Raw genomic sequence first — 17,379 nt, 5'->3', positions numbered from 1 at the left:
ATGTATTTATTTAAAATTTAAATTTTTATTTTTATTTAATGCAGTTTTTATGTTTAAATTTTTTGAAACAATATTTTTTTATTTAACAGTATTTAATACTACAATGCTTTTTATACTATAAATTTTTATTATATATATATATATATATATATATATATATATATATATATACATATAATTTATTTATTTATTTAATATTTAAATCATTATTTTTAATGCAGTTTTTAATTCTAAAACTATTTTATTAATTTATGTATTATTATTATTATTATTATTATTATTATTAATTTATTTAAAGAATTTTTCATATTTTTACATTTTTTGAAAAATATTTTTTTTTAGTATTTAACAGAATTTTAGTACGACAATATTTATTATACTAAAATATAAATATATATATATATATTAGTTTTAGTTATTTAATTATTATAATTACCTTATTTAAAATGTAAAGAAGAAGTTTTCTAAAGCAATTTTATTTAACCATTTTATTTATTTAATGTGCTATTATTATTATTATTTATTAATTTATTTAATTAAAGCAGTTTTATTCATTAATGCCATTTTTATTTATTTTAAATATTTTAGGAAATAATTAATGTATTTTTTATTTAACAATTTTATTTAACAGTATTTTAACGGCTATTTAATACTAAAATACTTTTAAAAAAAAATTTTTTTTTTTTTTTTTGGTACATTTATTTATTTTTATATTATTATTATTTGTTGATTTAAAGCCGTTTTTACTCATTTAAAAAAAATATTTTAAAAAGTCATTTATTTGTTTTTTAACACGGTTGACTAATCTGCGCACCTCAAAGTCTCACTGTTGGTTGTGGTCAAAAGTGATATGACTTTATGACTTGTTTTACTCTGTTAAGAATAAGATAAGAATAACACATTTTAACTCTCAACCTCTTCACTGTTATGTAAACTTCTCCCGCATGTCTAAAACCATTACCAGAACTGAACACGGACCTATAGATAGTGGAGCTTATTTCAGGCCACTTTAAAATAAGACTTCCTCTGCTTTACTAACACACAATTTCCATAATCCGACTGGACGGCACCTTTATTCACACCAACAAATCCCATGTTACTCGTACTTGGGGAAATGCAATTAATACCAACTCCTACTGACAAGAAAAAATGACACATATAGATCAAGAGAGAGATAAACGAATGGCGCTGTGACTCACGATTTAGACTAATCCAAGATCTTGCGTATCATAGGTGTGGCCAGTGTGTCAGTGGATGAGTCGATGATTAGTAGCCTTAGGTGTGTTTGTGGGCTATGAATGGACTGTCATGGGTTTTGTAGGTTGTTCACAGCGTCTTTATCAGGTGAATGTGTTTACACAATGATCCAACAGCTATTTCAAGGCTATTTATGGGTGATTTGAAGGAAGCTTGTCAAAAGCAAGGCCATATTTGAACTTAGACTTCCCATACGGCCAAAACTCTGACCGGTGTTCATATTTCATGCTGTCATTCAAGGACCTTGACTCGCATATCCCACATTATATTCGATTATACCCAAGTTTCATTTACATTTGCCTGAATATAGACAGTATTACGTAAGAGGCCGTGAGGCAATTTGGTCTCCCGCAGGAAAAGCGATAGCAGTGAAGTGAAAGAATAATCCATCGAAAGCTTGGGCTAATGAGTGTGTGGTAATATTTAGGCGCATTAGCGAGTGATAGTCATTATGACGCCCACAGCTCGGGCCCGCTCTGCTCCAGATGGGCTTCAGGCGTGATTCACACCAGCAGGTTTTGTTTTAAAAAGACCAGCAGTGAGGGATCTCGCTCCAACACGCGCGCTTCGCTTCTCGGTGTGTGCGTCGTTCGGAGATACGAGGCTGGAATCTGCTTAGCTGTATTGAATTAGACAGGAATACGCAATCGGAGCTTTCCATAATGGTGTGAGTGTGTGAATTTATGGATTTGTGCGTCAGAACTTTCGGGTGGAAATGAAACTGATATGACATTATGATAAAAAAGGGTCAGGGAGGAAATGAATTTAGCTCAGCGATAATGACAGAGGATATCAGGAGAAATGTGAAAGATAACCATGATTACGTTTCACTCGTTCCCTCTCACAACTCTATAACACCATTTATACACATTGTAATGTTATGTAAAAACGTTATCCACCTTATTCTTTGAAACGGCTTACGTCAAACTACAAACCAGCATGTTCATAAATAAGATAATACATTAAAATAATATGATAAGACACACCAGTTTGTAATATCAAGCAGCAAAACTGTTTTATACAGCTGAAAATAGCTGGACACCGATGACACCGGAAGCCTGAACCAAAAAGTTTTCAAATGTCCATAAGTCATTCGTACTCTATAATAAATTATTTTTGTGTTGAGTACAAGAAAATACTATTTCAGTCATTTTTAGTTTGGTATTTCTTTAAATTTATTAGCAATTTCTGAGTCAAATTGTTTTAAAGTAAATCCTACAAGTTTTCTCAGTGATTTCCCGCAAAAGTCTGAATGTTTTGTCTCTGTGGTGTTTTCAAAACATTGCTTTGTTTATTTGAAGATTCGACTAGTCCAGCATAGCAACCAATGGTACGAATTTGGAGGCGTGGCTAGTTGTTTGACTGGCCAATGGCAGATAAGAGTCGTGTTTGGGGAAACTTGTTTGCAAACCTTTGTTATTATTCTGTCTGGTGCCACTACTTTACCTTTTATCATTGGCACTACTTCACCTTTTTCCAAAGTTTGAACATTCAATCAGTTCAGCATAGCAACACTGGCTCAACCAATAGTCTGAATTTGAAGGCGTGGCTATTTGTTTGACTGGCCAGTGGCAGATAAGAGGCGTGTTTGGGGAAACTTGTCTGAAAACAGTTGCTATTATGTTGTCTGGTGCCACTACTTCACCTTTTTTAATTTCTGAGTGAAAATTGTTTTAAAGTAAATCCTACACAGACTTTTTCAGTGATTTCTCTCTAAAGTTTGAACATTCAATCAGCTCTGTTCACCCTGCCCCCTCTTCCGTTTCTGTGTATTCGGTTGCACGTTATCATCAAAAATAAAACAAATCCACTGCGTCCTCAGTGGCTCTGATGTCAGGAGAAAATTAAGTCTCTTATGTTCTCTCTTTTGTTAAAGGAGTAGTTCACTTTCAGAACAAACATTTACAGATAATGTACTCACCCTTTTGTCATCCAAGATGTTCATGTCTTTCTTTCTTCAGTCGTAAGGAAATTCTGTTTTTTGAGTAAAACATTTCAGGATTTTTCTCTCCATATAGTGGACTTCTATGGTGCCCCCGAGTTTGAACTTCCAAAATGCAGCTTCAAAGGGCTCTAAATGATCCCAGGCGAGAAAGAAGGGTCTTATCTAGCAAAACGATCGGTTATTTTCTACAAAAAATTACAATTTATATACTTTTTAAGCTCAAATGCTCGTCTTGTCTAGCTCTGTGTGTACTCTAGGTAAAGATTAAAAAGTATATAAATTGTAAATGTTTTTAGAAAATAACCGATCGTTTCACTAGATAAGACCCTTCTTCCTCGTCTGGGATCATTTAGAGCCCTTTGAAACTGCATTTTGGAAGTTCAAACTCGAGGGGCACCATAGAAGTCCATTATATGGAGAGAAATCCTGAAATGTTTTCCTCAAAAAACATCATTTCTTTACGACTGAAGAAAGAAAGACATGAACATCTTGGATGACAAGGGGGTGAGTACATTATCTGTAAATTTTTGTTCTGAAAGTGAACTACTCCTTTAAGTTGCAAATTAAACAAAGATTATTGGAGTACAAGAAAACACTATTTCAGACTTTCAGACTTTAATTCTGTATTTATTTTTAATTCGCTTGCAATTTCTGAGTGAAAACTTTTTTAAAGTAAATCCTACACCAAATTCATTCAGTGATTTACCTCAGAAGTATGAATGTTTTGTATATTATTTGTTTGAATAATTGACTTGTCCAGCATAGCAACAGTGGCTCAACCAATCGTGTAACTTTGGGGCGGGGCTATTTTGTTTGCCTGACCAATGGCAGATGAGGGGCATGTTTAGGAAAACTTGTATGAAAACAATCATTATTTTTTGTGTGTTGTGCCATTTCTTTCTTTCTTTCTTTCTTTCTTTCTTTCTTTCTTTCTTTCTTTCTTTCTTTCTTTCAATAATCATTTAAAAATGGGCACGACTCTGTTGTTGTTTTTTCTGGAAATTATTTAATTGGGTATTTTTTTTATTTACTAGCAATGTCTTATTTACTAGTAAAGTGAATCCTACACACACTTTTCAGTGATTTCCCTCAAAAGTCTGAATGTTTTGTCTCTGTGGTGTTTTTAAAACATTGTTTGTTTGAAGATTCGACCAGTCCAGCATAGCAACACTGACTCAACCAATGGTGTGACTTTGGGGCGTGGCTATTTTGTTTGCCTAACCAATGGCAGATGAGGGCCATGTATGGGGAAACTTGTTTGAAAACAGCCATTATTTTGTCAGGTGCTGTCAGAAAATCAAAACGGCTTGATAAGTGAGACTGTTTTGGTGTATTAGGGTTTATAAAAAGGAGTGAATGGATATGTATCATTGTAGGGCGGTTGTATCTACGCACATTTATATGCAAACACTATGTAAAAGACTGTCTGTATTTTTGGTGACTCACACTGTTATTTCGAGAGCTTTGATAATGAATTCATTTTCTTTTCTCTCCACAGAACGTGTGAAAGCAGAGGGAGGTAAAGTGCTGGTCCACTGCGAGGCTGGAATCTCTCGTTCTCCCACCATCTGCATGGCGTACATCATGAAAACCCAGCGGTTGCGCTTGGAGCAGGCCTTTGACGTCATCCGACAGCGGCGTGCCATCATCTCTCCCAATTTTAGCTTCATGGGTCAACTACTGCAGTTCGAGTCGGAGGTGGTTTCTTCCACGCCTCCGTCCGTCACTCCTGCCGCTCAGGAGACACCCACCTTTTTCAGTGGCAACTTCACGCTCGAAGCCAAGAACTTCGAGTCCTCGGTTTTCACCTTCCCTACCTCCTTCCTGACACCAATGCCCATCCAGCCATCGGTTCACCAGTTCAAACTGAGTCCAATAACTGCGCTGCCTTAAAATGGCTGCCTGACTCGTCGCAGTCTCAGTGTACTTGAAAAAATAAAGGATGGGTGGACGGAACAAAGCAATGGACTATCACAGGGAATAAAAATACTTATGTTTTCATATTTTTCAAAAAAAAAAAAAAAAAAAAACTCATGGAAGACAGTGTTTGCGTTTCGATTTTGTTTGCCTTAGAGAAAACCACTGCACAATGATTACACTGCAATACCTGCCTTAGCTCGATGATGTTCTGCCTATAACAGCGCCTAGCTGGGCTAATTAAATTATTATTATTTTTTAAAACAGTTTCTTTTTTATGAATTCTGAATCTGTTAATAAACGTTTTTACAGAAGTGTAACATTTTTCATTGGTGTTGTTTTATTATCAGCAAACACATTCTGCAGATATTACTCAAAAAATATACTTCAGTCAACAACAATTCACGAAAACCCATGCCTTGGTTATTATACTGACAAACACTATAAATGTTTGCCCTCACAATTGAGTTTAGGCCACAGTAAAAAGACACAACAGTGACCTCTGCTGTGATAAATACTCCAGAAGTATTTATGAACTATATATACTTTGAAGTGAAACATACTTAAGCCCTTTTTCACATCACACCCAAATGCAACACAAATTTATTTTGGTGCTCATTTATAACTCACACTTTAGGCACATAGAAAATTAGAGTTGACGCACAAAACACTTTGAAAATGCGTTATGAAAATATAAATCAACAACAAACAAAAAAAGAGCAGTAAAAGCTTTTGATGCAATATTAAAATATCAGAGCAAAATACTATAATTATATTATAAAATAAAATAATAAAAAAATAATCCTAAATGTGCATTGAACTTCATTAGAGTTTTGCACGTAGGCCTACAAACAGCAATTTCTATTCACCAAACCAGACTGAATCCAGATAATTGAGCAGTTTGAATTATAAATTGCCATTTGGATATGAATTTTATTCATATCCAAATGGTAATTGTAATTAAACGAGGATTAGGTTTGTAATACTTTTAAAATAATGATAACCATAACGTACATAATGTAACCCTGGAAATCAAAACCAGTCTTAAGTAGCAAAGGTACATTTGTAGCAATAGCCAAAAATACATTGTATGGGTCAAAATTAGCGATTTTTCTTTTATGCCAAAATCATAGACTTACTTTTTGATTAGTTATATGCATTGCTAAGAACTTCATATGGACAACTTTAAAGGCAATTTTCTCCGATTTTTTTTTTTTTTTTTTTGCACCCTCAGCTTTCAGATTTGACCTATCCTAATGTAATCCCAATTCCAATTACTTTTCCTCCAGAAAGTAAAGTAAGGGATTACTTTGAATTTTTATGTAATTTAATAACAGTGACTTCTAATGTAGTTTCATGCCCATTCTTAAACTAGTAGAGGTTGCTATAGTCTATAGGATTTAAAAAGTAATTAGTAAATACATAATCCAACACTTTTGGAGAGAGTAATAAGTACAGTAACCTAATTACACTGTTGAAGATGTAATTATTTATTAAATACTTACCTGACACTGCTGGTAACCGATAATAATATTCTTTTTTTGTTTCTGTATAGTGGTGCAGTTTGTTTACGTGTGGAAAAAAAATTGCGATATTGACTATATACTGTATTTAGCCTACATACTGCCCAATCCTTACGAAAATTAACCATGGTTTTATAAAGGGTTTGCATTTATGTCACAATTTGGTCAGTTACCTGGATGCGCGGCCATGTTGGCGAGACTCGGATGTAAACAACAGCATGGATTGCACGGTAAATGTACTGCTGAATACGTTGCTCTGCTAATTTATGCTGTCTGAATGACAGAAAAAACATGTGGAAGCTGCTAAATCATATAGAGAAGGACTTAGTAAGTATGAAAGAGTGCAATATTTTGACAAACTAAAGTTAATAGCTGATAAAGATACATACAAGCAGTATTAATTAAGATATTATCCTAATATTTCACCTCCCTGACTGGAAATGAAAAGAACAAACATGAAAGTTGTCAAGATTCTTGCTTTGGAAATCCTGGTTTGGGCCAACCACAAACGCCTTTTGTTCCTCAGACAGTTTTTTTCCCACTCTTCTACTTGATTTATTATAACTTTTGGCAGTCTATAGTACTCCAAATGTTTTTCCCGATTAGTACAGCCCAAAATACGACAATAATTGACCATTTTTAGCAGAAATAATCATCAAAATATGCAAGTTTAGTTTGGTTCAGTGGCATTGTTTACATTCAGTGCCGCCAATATGGCTAGTAAAAGTGTAGTAACCATGTTTTTTGGCGTATTGATTACCATTTGTACAACAATTTGTAGTTTTAATACAAATACCACGTTTAAACTATGACTAGTCTAGCAAAACCATGGTTTAACTAGAGTAACCATGTTTTTTTTGTTTTATTTGTGGTAAATCCATGGTTAATTTTCGTAGAGGAAATAACACTGGAATACTATGGTGCTTTTCTGTTGGTGAAATGGATTAAAAATGGGGAAAAAATACTAAATGAAAGATGTGAAATGAAGTATGATGAATCAATGGTAATAATGAATGAGCATAACATGCTTTACTCAAGTGTTTATTCTACAGAGAGCATCTGTCTTGGCGCCCAATCTCTACCTCGAATGACTAAACTAACTTGACAGAAATAGGGGTAGCGTTAAATCTAAAACTGATATGAAACTAATGAAAAAGCTTGGAGCTCATTAAACATTTAGTTATTAATAAATATAATAAGATTATGTTGATATATGAAGTTCGTGCGCTCCATTTGCTGTTGCTTTAGACGGTTATATTAAACGATAATTATAACTCCCCCTAAAAAGTCAAGTAGTCTCGTCCGCTCGTCCCGCCTCTGCCGCCATTTTGACTGTTATGTCTGTTTCGTGAGGGGAGGGAAAGTAAAATTTGATCGTACAGAAGAGTAAATATCGGACAAATTTATCCAGTGTGCAAGTGTATTTATCTTCACCTAACCCTTCTTCTCTTTGAGGAGGAGGGTGTTTAATTTGACTTGAGTCGGCTGGTTTCTGAGGAGAGTTTTGTGCATAAGCCGCCATGTACATTAAACAGGTAACGTTAAGTGACTGAGATGCGGCTCACACGCTGCGTGTGATATTATGATTTATATGTTGAAAATTGCGATTCAGCTAATTACTAAGATATATTAACTGTCAAATGTGCACAGAAACGCATTTTCCTTTATCTTAAGCATGTTGAGTTGTAAGTTTTGACGAGTGCATGGCCTTCAATGAAGTTAGCATTAGCTTTAGCATTAGCTGTCAAAACCAGCAAAACATTGCATCAAAATTATTTATGCCATCTGTATATTAAACATTTACTACTGAAGTTGACTTTCGTTTGCCGCTGATGTTCAAATGTAAGCACGCTGCTAAGTAGAAATGAACTTATAACGGTAGTTAATACTAACAAAGAGTTAACGTTATGTGTTATGTAAATAGTTAATAACTTGCTGTTGGACGTACACAGATAACTCATATCTCTGCAAAAACAAGTTTAGTTTTGCATTACTTCTTGTTTGAGATCTTATTTGACTTTAAGCATATTTGGCTGAAAAGCATTCTGACAGGTTGTATTGCTATAACACTGTATTGATGTTATATTTAATGTAAAGTTTTGTGAAATGTGTTTTTCAGGTTATTATTCAGGGGTTTCGCAGCTACAGAGATCAGACTGTGGTTGATCCCTTCAGCTCCAAACACAATGTTATAGGTAAGTCTGACATTTCATCATAGTAGAAATATCTGAATGAGTCATATAAAAAAGTACATTTTTATTTGGCTTCGATGTATAGGTTTCTATGTGAATCTGATTGGGCTGAGGTTTGAGATTTTAGGTTTGAAGCAAAAGAATTTGATGGATGAATAATGTGTTTCAAAAGCATTCACTGAGTATCATTATCTCATTTTTGACTGAGATGTTTATGTGAGTCAAAGATGTTAAGTTGTTCATATCAAAAGAAATTTACAAAAGTCCATAGAAAGCACATTAAATGTAAGTTAAGTGTCTACTTTAAGGTTTCAGATAAGTTTTTGGAGAATAAAATGTCAATTTGGTTGAAATAATGTTACATTGTCATTCAGCGTTACACAATATTCATGTAAAAATTCAAACAATATGTTTATTCTGACTTGTACGTATTAAATATATATATATATATAAAGAATAAGAGAGCATAATACATTTTATTGTGTTTTAAATAAGTTTACTGACAAATAGGCAAAACCTAGGATAGTGGCACATTTTAAAAATGTAGAATTACACCTAATTAGTATTTGGGGTGAGAGTAATTTGTCTTAATATGTCATAAATTGATTTTTGTTGTAAATATGCCTGATAAGATTGTTAGATTGAATGACATTTTAGTTGGTGTCTACTCTAAATTAGGGAAAATGTATGATATTTATGTTTTGCTCAGAAAACAAAAAAACAAAAATGCAATTAAATTAAACAAAAAAAAAAGTTTTTTTTTTTTTTGGATAAACAAGAACAATTTAAACAGGGTTTCCGCGGGGCATTAAAAAGCATTAAAAGTCATTAAATTGATTTTGTGAAAATTAAAGCCTTAAATGGCATTAAAAAGCATTAAATTGTTTTATACAGGCATTAAAACTTTAGATAGTGTTGAAGAAACAAATATTACCAATTTATCTTGAATGTAGCCTGTATAATTAATAACTTTGATTCACTGTCGCGAAGTATGATAAACACGGAAGCAGTTTGGTAATTGCTTCTGGCCGGTCCAAAATTGTGTGACACAGACTTTTTAAGAGCGGTCAGTTTTAGCCTCTAAGAGTTCAAAGTTTCTCAAATTTTTCTGTTCAGAATTGATATTTGAAATTTTGAAATCTGCAAATAAACGCTGACATTTTAAGCTGTCTCCTGAGCCATTTCTAATTATGTTCAGCAGAGTCATGTATGTTCATTGTTGCCTCATTGTAAGACCGCATGAAAAAAATGCATTATAATATACACGCATTCATACACAGCCGTGTTAAGTTATTGGTTGCGTATGGCATTAAAAATGTTAGAAATGGCATTAAAAAGGGCATTAAATAAGATTTGAAAATCCTGCAGAAACCCTGTTAAAGTAGTATTACACTTATTGCTTTTATGCTTAAACCCTTTTTTATCTTTGACCCATGTGTGTGTGTGTATATATATAGTCAAAAATAAAATTTGCTGAACTACTATATTTTATCATTTGTGTATAGTTTTTTTGTCACATAGATAACCATACATGACATGTAGTATAATACAAAAATATAATACAAAATTAAAATATAGTTATATAATATAAAAAAAAGAAACTAAATAAGAACTTTACCTAAAAAAACAATATTAAAAAGTAGGAAAAGAGTATGTTTATTTATAAATATTTAATGTGTATATAAAAGGTAATCAATATTTCATTGATTTTTTTTTTTTTTTTTTTACAGTTGGAAGAAATGGATCAGGAAAGAGTAACTTCTTTTATGGTAAGTAAAACTTAATTATTATTATTATTATTATTATTTAAAGTAGTTTAATACATTAAAAGACTGATATGTGGGTAAATAGTTTGTGATGATGATTTTAATTTTTTTCCCATCAGCCATTCAGTTTGTACTCAGTGATGAGTTCAGTCATCTTCGTCCAGAGCAGCGTCTGGCTCTGCTTCACGTGAGTTATTTTATTCTATTCTGTTTATTTCATTTATATTCTATTTAAAAAAAAAAAAAAAAGTATGAAGTTAAAGGCACAATATGTAAGTTTTCGCCGTCAGGGGTCGCATTTTTTAAAAACAATAACAGAGGCGACGTTCTATGACGCAAGTATGGAGCGTGGAGCGATGGGAAATGTCGTTTTCACAAATCATGTTCACGGATGAGATGCTGTCTTTTTTGCCTACCAACCTGATTGAGTGTCACTGGAAGAAGCTATTGTAGATAGTGTTTGAAGAGGCACTCCATGTCTAACAGAGAACTGCTTAACTTTACACTTACTCACACTAGGCACAATTGCCTTGAACCGAGCCTGAGCGCGATTTCCCCCGCTAGCCACGCACTCAAACTTCGGCCGAAACACAGTTACGTCATGTACGAGATAACGGAGAAAATCACCTTTTCTAATATTTGACCTAATAATTAATAATAATTCATTTATGCCGTTCATTGGTTTTCACTTGTATGTATCAGAGAGTTATTACGGAGAGTGAAAGAATACGAACGTTAGTTAAAGAATTTGCAGTTTTACTCGCAAACTACAATTCCTGTTCATCGATAAGGAGAGAACCAGACCCATTATAAACTTAAATATACATTACTGAATTAAATTATTTGAAAAGTGTAGTGTGGTGGTAATAGCAGGATACGTTTGCGGTCATAATGATGACAGTAGTAGACACAAAATAGTATTTGTTTTGTGCTCCGACACGGTTAGCGCTTACATGCGTACCGCCCCGAGCCCAACTGAACTGCTCTCTGGTCCACCCCTTTCAGCCGGGACAGGGCCAGCTTAACGAACCGCGCCTGAGCGCGGCACGAAGCACTCACACAAGTCAAACGAACCGGGCTTTGGGCACGGTTTAAAACGTCTAGTGTGAGTACACCCTTACATTTCGCGACGCGTCAATTAACAAATACCTATAACGATAGTCATAATTTTAATATGGTAACATTCTTTAATTCTTAGAGTAGCTTCATTTATATTTGTTTAAATCACCTGTACATGACTATTACTTGCACAATAAATTATATATATTTGCTTAGCTGTCTATTAAAACACAGGCGAGAGCCTCTGTCCCAAGTTTTTCGCAAAGCTCTCTCCATTTCAAAAATGCCACGCCGATATTTATTCTAGTTTTATTTCTGTGTTTGTACCAATGCCTTCTTGCCTCAGTTGGTGTATGTCTGTGTTTTTATTATCATTATTTAGGGGTGGGCGATATGACCTAAAATTAATATCACGGTATTTTTCATCTTTTGAACGGTGACGGTATAATATCACGGTATTGCTTTTTTTTTTTGGTACATTTTGGGAGGAGTAGCCTGTCCTGTCCCTTTAGTATGTGAATAAAGTTAATGTTTTTATAATTTAATAAGTAAATGGTAGGTATCCTTATCAAAAAGAGACATGGGAGAGTATTATGCATTCTCAACATATTTATTTTGCAAAAAACCTAAAGATCTTACTTAACAGTGTACAACAAAACAAATTATTTTTTATTGAAATTTAATTTCTGCAATATTTAAAACCTTTAAATAACTGACGTGAAATCAACCCATAGCAACAGTTTAAAAGTAGACCAATTCTGTGGGGAAAAACGCGGACTTGGCAACCCTGCATCCAACACCAGCTGCTGGAGTTAATGTCATTGCACACATGAGTACGAAATTTTCGTCCGAGATGTTTGCACGCAAAAAAAAATACAGGTTATGTTAATCGAGTTTACACACTGCCTCTGAAACTTTTGCCCGTCATAAAAAAAATTCGGATCTTGTTTGATTTTCTGCATTTTCGCATCCATAATAAGCATTTTGATAAGGATGGCGAACTAAAAAAAAAAAAAACGCGTACGAAAATCGGACTCAGTGTACAATGACCTTTAGATTTGAATGATCATGGGTCGAAAGTAAAGAGAGATGACAAAATAGACTGGAGGATTTGCTGCAATCTTGTATTTACTGACAAATATCTATTATAAGATGTGCTGCTCCCTTTACAGAGTGTGCGTTATCGCAAAATCGAAAGTAAAAGTAAACAGCGCGAGCACTCAGTTAAAAGTGATTTCTATACCCTGCATATTGAAAGTGCGAAAATGATATACAATATTAGTTCGCCTCGCGCCCGCTCAATTTGTGATCCGCTGTGGAAATCCTTCGGCCGGCCTTCGGGAAAAGTCCGCCTCTGGTATAGGCTACAGGCCCGACCTTTCTTCACGGTGTTTCACCAGTCGTTTAATGGCCACTCCCCTTTTACCTACCACCTGCAAAGCTGATACGAATATGTTTTACTTTTTTATTTACAACAAGATATATAGTATAAGGACAGGTATTCAGACCACAACTGAACGTTTGAAGAAAATTTAATGCCTTATTATTTAGAATTAGCTATTATTGATGTAAATGCAGCCGTTTGAAGCACATGATTTATTACGGTATTGACGGTATTATAAAATCCATGTTGTGGTGCAATATCACACCGGTGCTGACTATAACACCGGTGTACCGCCCAGCCCTAATTTTCCATACTTAATCGTGATCCATGAGAATGCACTACAGCGGCATAATTACTTTCGCATTTGTCCACGTGTTGCCATAGTATTCTAAGCGGAAACGAGGATAGCGCGGATATTGCGTCACTGATAGGCGACAATGACCAGGGACGAGTCATTATTTAAAACTGGAATTTCTCTGGATTTACAAATCCTTGAGAACTTCTGAGATAACCAAAGTACTCAACTGCATGAAATATATAACACTGTGCGAGTGGTTTTTGGATATTTTATTACAAAATTCTTGCATATTGTGCCTTTAAGTTTGACTAAATAAAAAATCAAAGCTTATGAATTTGATTGTTTTTATTTTATATGAGCCATTCTACAGAACTGGTCCAAACTGCTGTACAACAACTAAAAAACACATTTAAAAAGCATTTAGGTACACCATTTTCTATAAAGTAAACACACTTTTTCGAGAGTTATTTCATAACTTTTAGATTTTATATGAGTAAAACTGTTCAGAACTATCCATGTGCTGATTAGCATCTTTAAGCTTGGACCAAAAATATCTAAAATTGTCACTACTGAAACAGTTACAACTATAACATTTAGTAAAGTTAGACCGAAAACGTTTGTTGGAGTTTTCGTCTGTCATAAAAATAAAAAAAATTCGGATCATTTTCACATCAATAGCAAGCATTTTGATAGTAAAGGATGACAAATACGAAAAAATGCATACAAAAATTTCAGACTCAGTGTGCAAGGACATTTACGGTAGTGACATTTTTATGGAATAACACCCAAAAAAACAAATGTCACTACCCTAAAGGTCCTTGCACACTGAGTCTGAAATTTTTGACACAACGTGAAGTTGTATTTACTTTTTAATGTGTGAAAATTTCTTGTTTTGAAATGTGATGTTGTCGCTACTTAGGGCTGTTAAAAAATTATTATCACGATTATTTTGGTCAATATTGTAATCACTATTATTTAACACGATTATGACTGGGTCCGAAACTTTATATTAATGATTAATTTAAAGATAGCAATACAGCAGAAAAACAAAACAAAACAGTGCTTTAAAAAAAAAATTCCTGAATACTTGTATGCAAATCTAAAGTAATCTAACAGCCTACTACAGAAATTGAATGTAATTATTTCAATGTAAAATAAAACCACGTCTTCACTGTAATAGTTAAACATGCTTTGCCTCTTATTAAAACTACAAAAGTCATTCTTTCGAGAGCAGTGAGTGATTTTTCTCTTTGTTTTTTTACGTTTTATTAATACGTATCACAGAGACAGCAGAAGGAATGTTATTTGTTGCCGCTTTAAAAGCCACATAGATCCAATGTACTGTTACACACGTATTTTCATTCTCAACTGTTTATAATCATTTAAGTCACAACTGACAAGGGTTTACATGAATAATCACCAAGCGCATCATTTAGAAATATTGTTGTATTTGACCGTTTAGGCGTGCCCCTTGTGCTAAAAGATAACTTTACATGTCCGTGTTCTGCTCTGTCTCTGAGCGCATACGCGGAACAGAGCAAGTTTTCCTTCGTGCTTTTAAAAAACACAACATCAAAAAAACCATTAATAAATCAAGCACGTCACGTTACGCTGGAAAGGGGGCGGAATGGGGCGCAATAATCCTTTCATCTCGAATACTGTATTTTCATGATTGTTTGAAGCAGAAATCGAATTCGAAACTGAATTTCGATTAATTGCACAGCCCTAGTCGCTACCCAAACATTACTGTCACTACCAAAAATATGCAGTCAAAACCGAAACATGGGATGTTTTGTCAGAAATAAAGTATATTGAATTATCAGCTTAGATGTTATGATAGTGTTTGGTTCAGTGTATATATAAACTAATGAATCCGTAAGTTTGAATCAGTATGATCAACTAGAAACAAAATACAACAAATCTCATAAATCACACTTAAGATATTGTTAAAATTGCAACTGTTATTGATTTACCTTTGTAAAATTTCTGATAAAATATATATTTACAATGAAGATGTAAGTAAAATCACAAATATTCTAAAACATTCTGAAAATACAGTATGAGAATTAACTGCACAATTACTAGAAATGTGTACCTTGGATATTATACAATTTGCATACATACAAAAGTTTTTGTCAAGAAGTTTCCAACTCTGACTTCGAGTCAATTCTGTAGAATAGCCCATTTAAAATATTTTTTTTGCTAACCATGCTAAACTATGTACTTCCATGTAATTTTCAGGAAGGCACTGGTCCTCGGGTCATTTCCGCCTTCGTGGAGATTATATTTGACAACTCCGACAACAGGCTGCCGGTAAGAAATTTGTCTTAAATGTTGAGAAGTGCACTAAAGTAAAGACAGGCGAGTAACAAAACCCCATTGCTCTCAGATTGATAAGGAGGAGGTGTCTCTGCGTCGTGTCATCGGCGCAAAGAAAGACCAGTACTTCTTGGACAAAAAGATGGTCACGTAAGTTTAGTTCCCGTAACATATCAGAAGACATTTGACTGCTTAGAGCTGTAGCTTAATGTATTGTGTTCTCTGTTTCTTAGTAAAAACGATGTGATGAACCTTTTGGAGAGTGCTGGTTTCTCCCGCAGCAACCCTTACTACATTGTCAAACAGGGAAAGGTACGCAAGTAACACTAATGCTCATTTACAAACAAGTACGTGGCTTTTTCGTTCTTCAGTCAAAAAGAAATGAAGATTTTTTTTTTTGTGGAAAACATTCCAGGATTTTTCTCCATATAGTGGACTTTAATGGGGATGGTTGAAGGTCCAAATCGCAGTTTCAATGCAACTTCAAATGGCTCTATGCTTAGAAAATGACTGATCTTTTCGCTAGTTAAGACACTTATTCCTCGCCTGGGATTGTATAGAGCCCTTTGATGCAGCATCGAAACTGCAATTTGGACCTTCAGCTCGTTGGTCCCCATTGAAGTCCACTATATGAAGAAAAATCCTGGAATGTTTAACTCAAAAACCTTCATTTCTTTATGACTGAAGAAAGAAATGCATTCGTCTTGGATGAAATCAGGCTGAGTATATTATCAGAAGATACTTCTAAAAGTGAACTAATCCTTTAACACATTCTCAGAGTTTGTTCACTCATTTCATTGTCTCAAACATGAAAACAGATCAATCAAATGGCAACAGCGCCTGATTCTCAGCGTCTGAAGCTGCTCAGAGAGGTGGCTGGAACCAGAGTCTATGATGAGCGCAAAGAAGAGAGTATTTCGCTCATGAAGGAAACTGGTAGGATATGTTTCTGTTCAGATGTGTTATTAATGTAAAAAGCCATTTATTATTAATAAATGCCAGAAACACTGCGGTAGATGCTTTTGCTGTTGTGTTTTACGGTCAGAGTTTGTGACGTGTAGTTTGTTCTTGTGCGTATGTGTGCAGAGGGAAAGCGAGAGAAGATTAATGAGCTGCTAAAGTACATCGAGGAGCGTCTGCACACTCTGGAGGACGAGAAAGAAGAACTGGCTCAGTACCAGAAGTGGGACAAAATGAGAAGAGCTTTGGAGTACACCATCTACAACCAGGAGCTCAACGAGACCCGGGCCAAACTGGATGAGGTACACGCGTCAATTCTTACTTGTCATCACGTTCCCGATCTAATTCGGTCATAACAGTGAATTACCTTAGCATTCAGCACTGTATGGTGCTTTGTTGCTGATAAGTTAAAGATGATGTGATTGTCTTCTTCTAGTTGTCCAGTAAGAGAGAAACCTGTGGAGACAAATCAAGACAACTGCGAGACGCTCAACAAGATGCTCGAGACAAAGTGGAGGTAAACTGGGCTGTTTAGTTTGTTCTTGTTTTGGAAAGGTGCTAAGAACGTTGTGTTCAGAACTAGGTCCAAGCAAGTGTCAGACAGCCTAACGTCATGGTGAAACATTTTGCATTGGAATGTTCAGAAAACGGAAGAAAAAAAAAAAAAAAAAAATCCTGTATACTGCACTTTATTTTTAACAAGCTTGTGCAGTCACACATCGATACATAACAAAAAGCTTTTAGATTAACATTCACTGA

General features: G+C 34.4%; 1 protein-coding gene across 1 annotated transcript in view; it reads left to right on the top strand.

Annotated features, from left to right (window-relative positions):
* The first annotated feature begins 7,980 nt into the window (after nucleotides 1–7,980).
* LOC141337842 (structural maintenance of chromosomes protein 3) overlaps nucleotides 7,981–17,379 on the top strand; it is a 32,493-nt gene continuing 23,094 nt past the window's right edge. Inside the window, exons 1-10 of the mRNA XM_073843422.1 lie at nucleotides 7,981–8,177; nucleotides 8,762–8,837; nucleotides 10,565–10,603; nucleotides 10,720–10,787; nucleotides 15,583–15,654; nucleotides 15,731–15,810; nucleotides 15,894–15,972; nucleotides 16,479–16,596; nucleotides 16,747–16,922; nucleotides 17,057–17,137. Coding sequence (XP_073699523.1) covers nucleotides 8,163–8,177; nucleotides 8,762–8,837; nucleotides 10,565–10,603; nucleotides 10,720–10,787; nucleotides 15,583–15,654; nucleotides 15,731–15,810; nucleotides 15,894–15,972; nucleotides 16,479–16,596; nucleotides 16,747–16,922; nucleotides 17,057–17,137 — 804 coding nt within the window. The 5' untranslated portion in view covers nucleotides 7,981–8,162. The remainder of the gene's footprint in view (nucleotides 8,178–8,761; nucleotides 8,838–10,564; nucleotides 10,604–10,719; nucleotides 10,788–15,582; nucleotides 15,655–15,730; nucleotides 15,811–15,893; nucleotides 15,973–16,478; nucleotides 16,597–16,746; nucleotides 16,923–17,056; nucleotides 17,138–17,379) is intronic.

Source organism: Garra rufa, chromosome 7 (assembly GCF_049309525.1).
Source record: "Garra rufa chromosome 7, GarRuf1.0, whole genome shotgun sequence".
Lineage (NCBI taxonomy): Eukaryota > Metazoa > Chordata > Actinopteri > Cypriniformes > Cyprinidae > Garra > Garra rufa.
The sequence above is the reverse complement of the archived record's forward strand: the minus strand, read 5'-3'. Positions and strand labels throughout refer to the sequence as shown.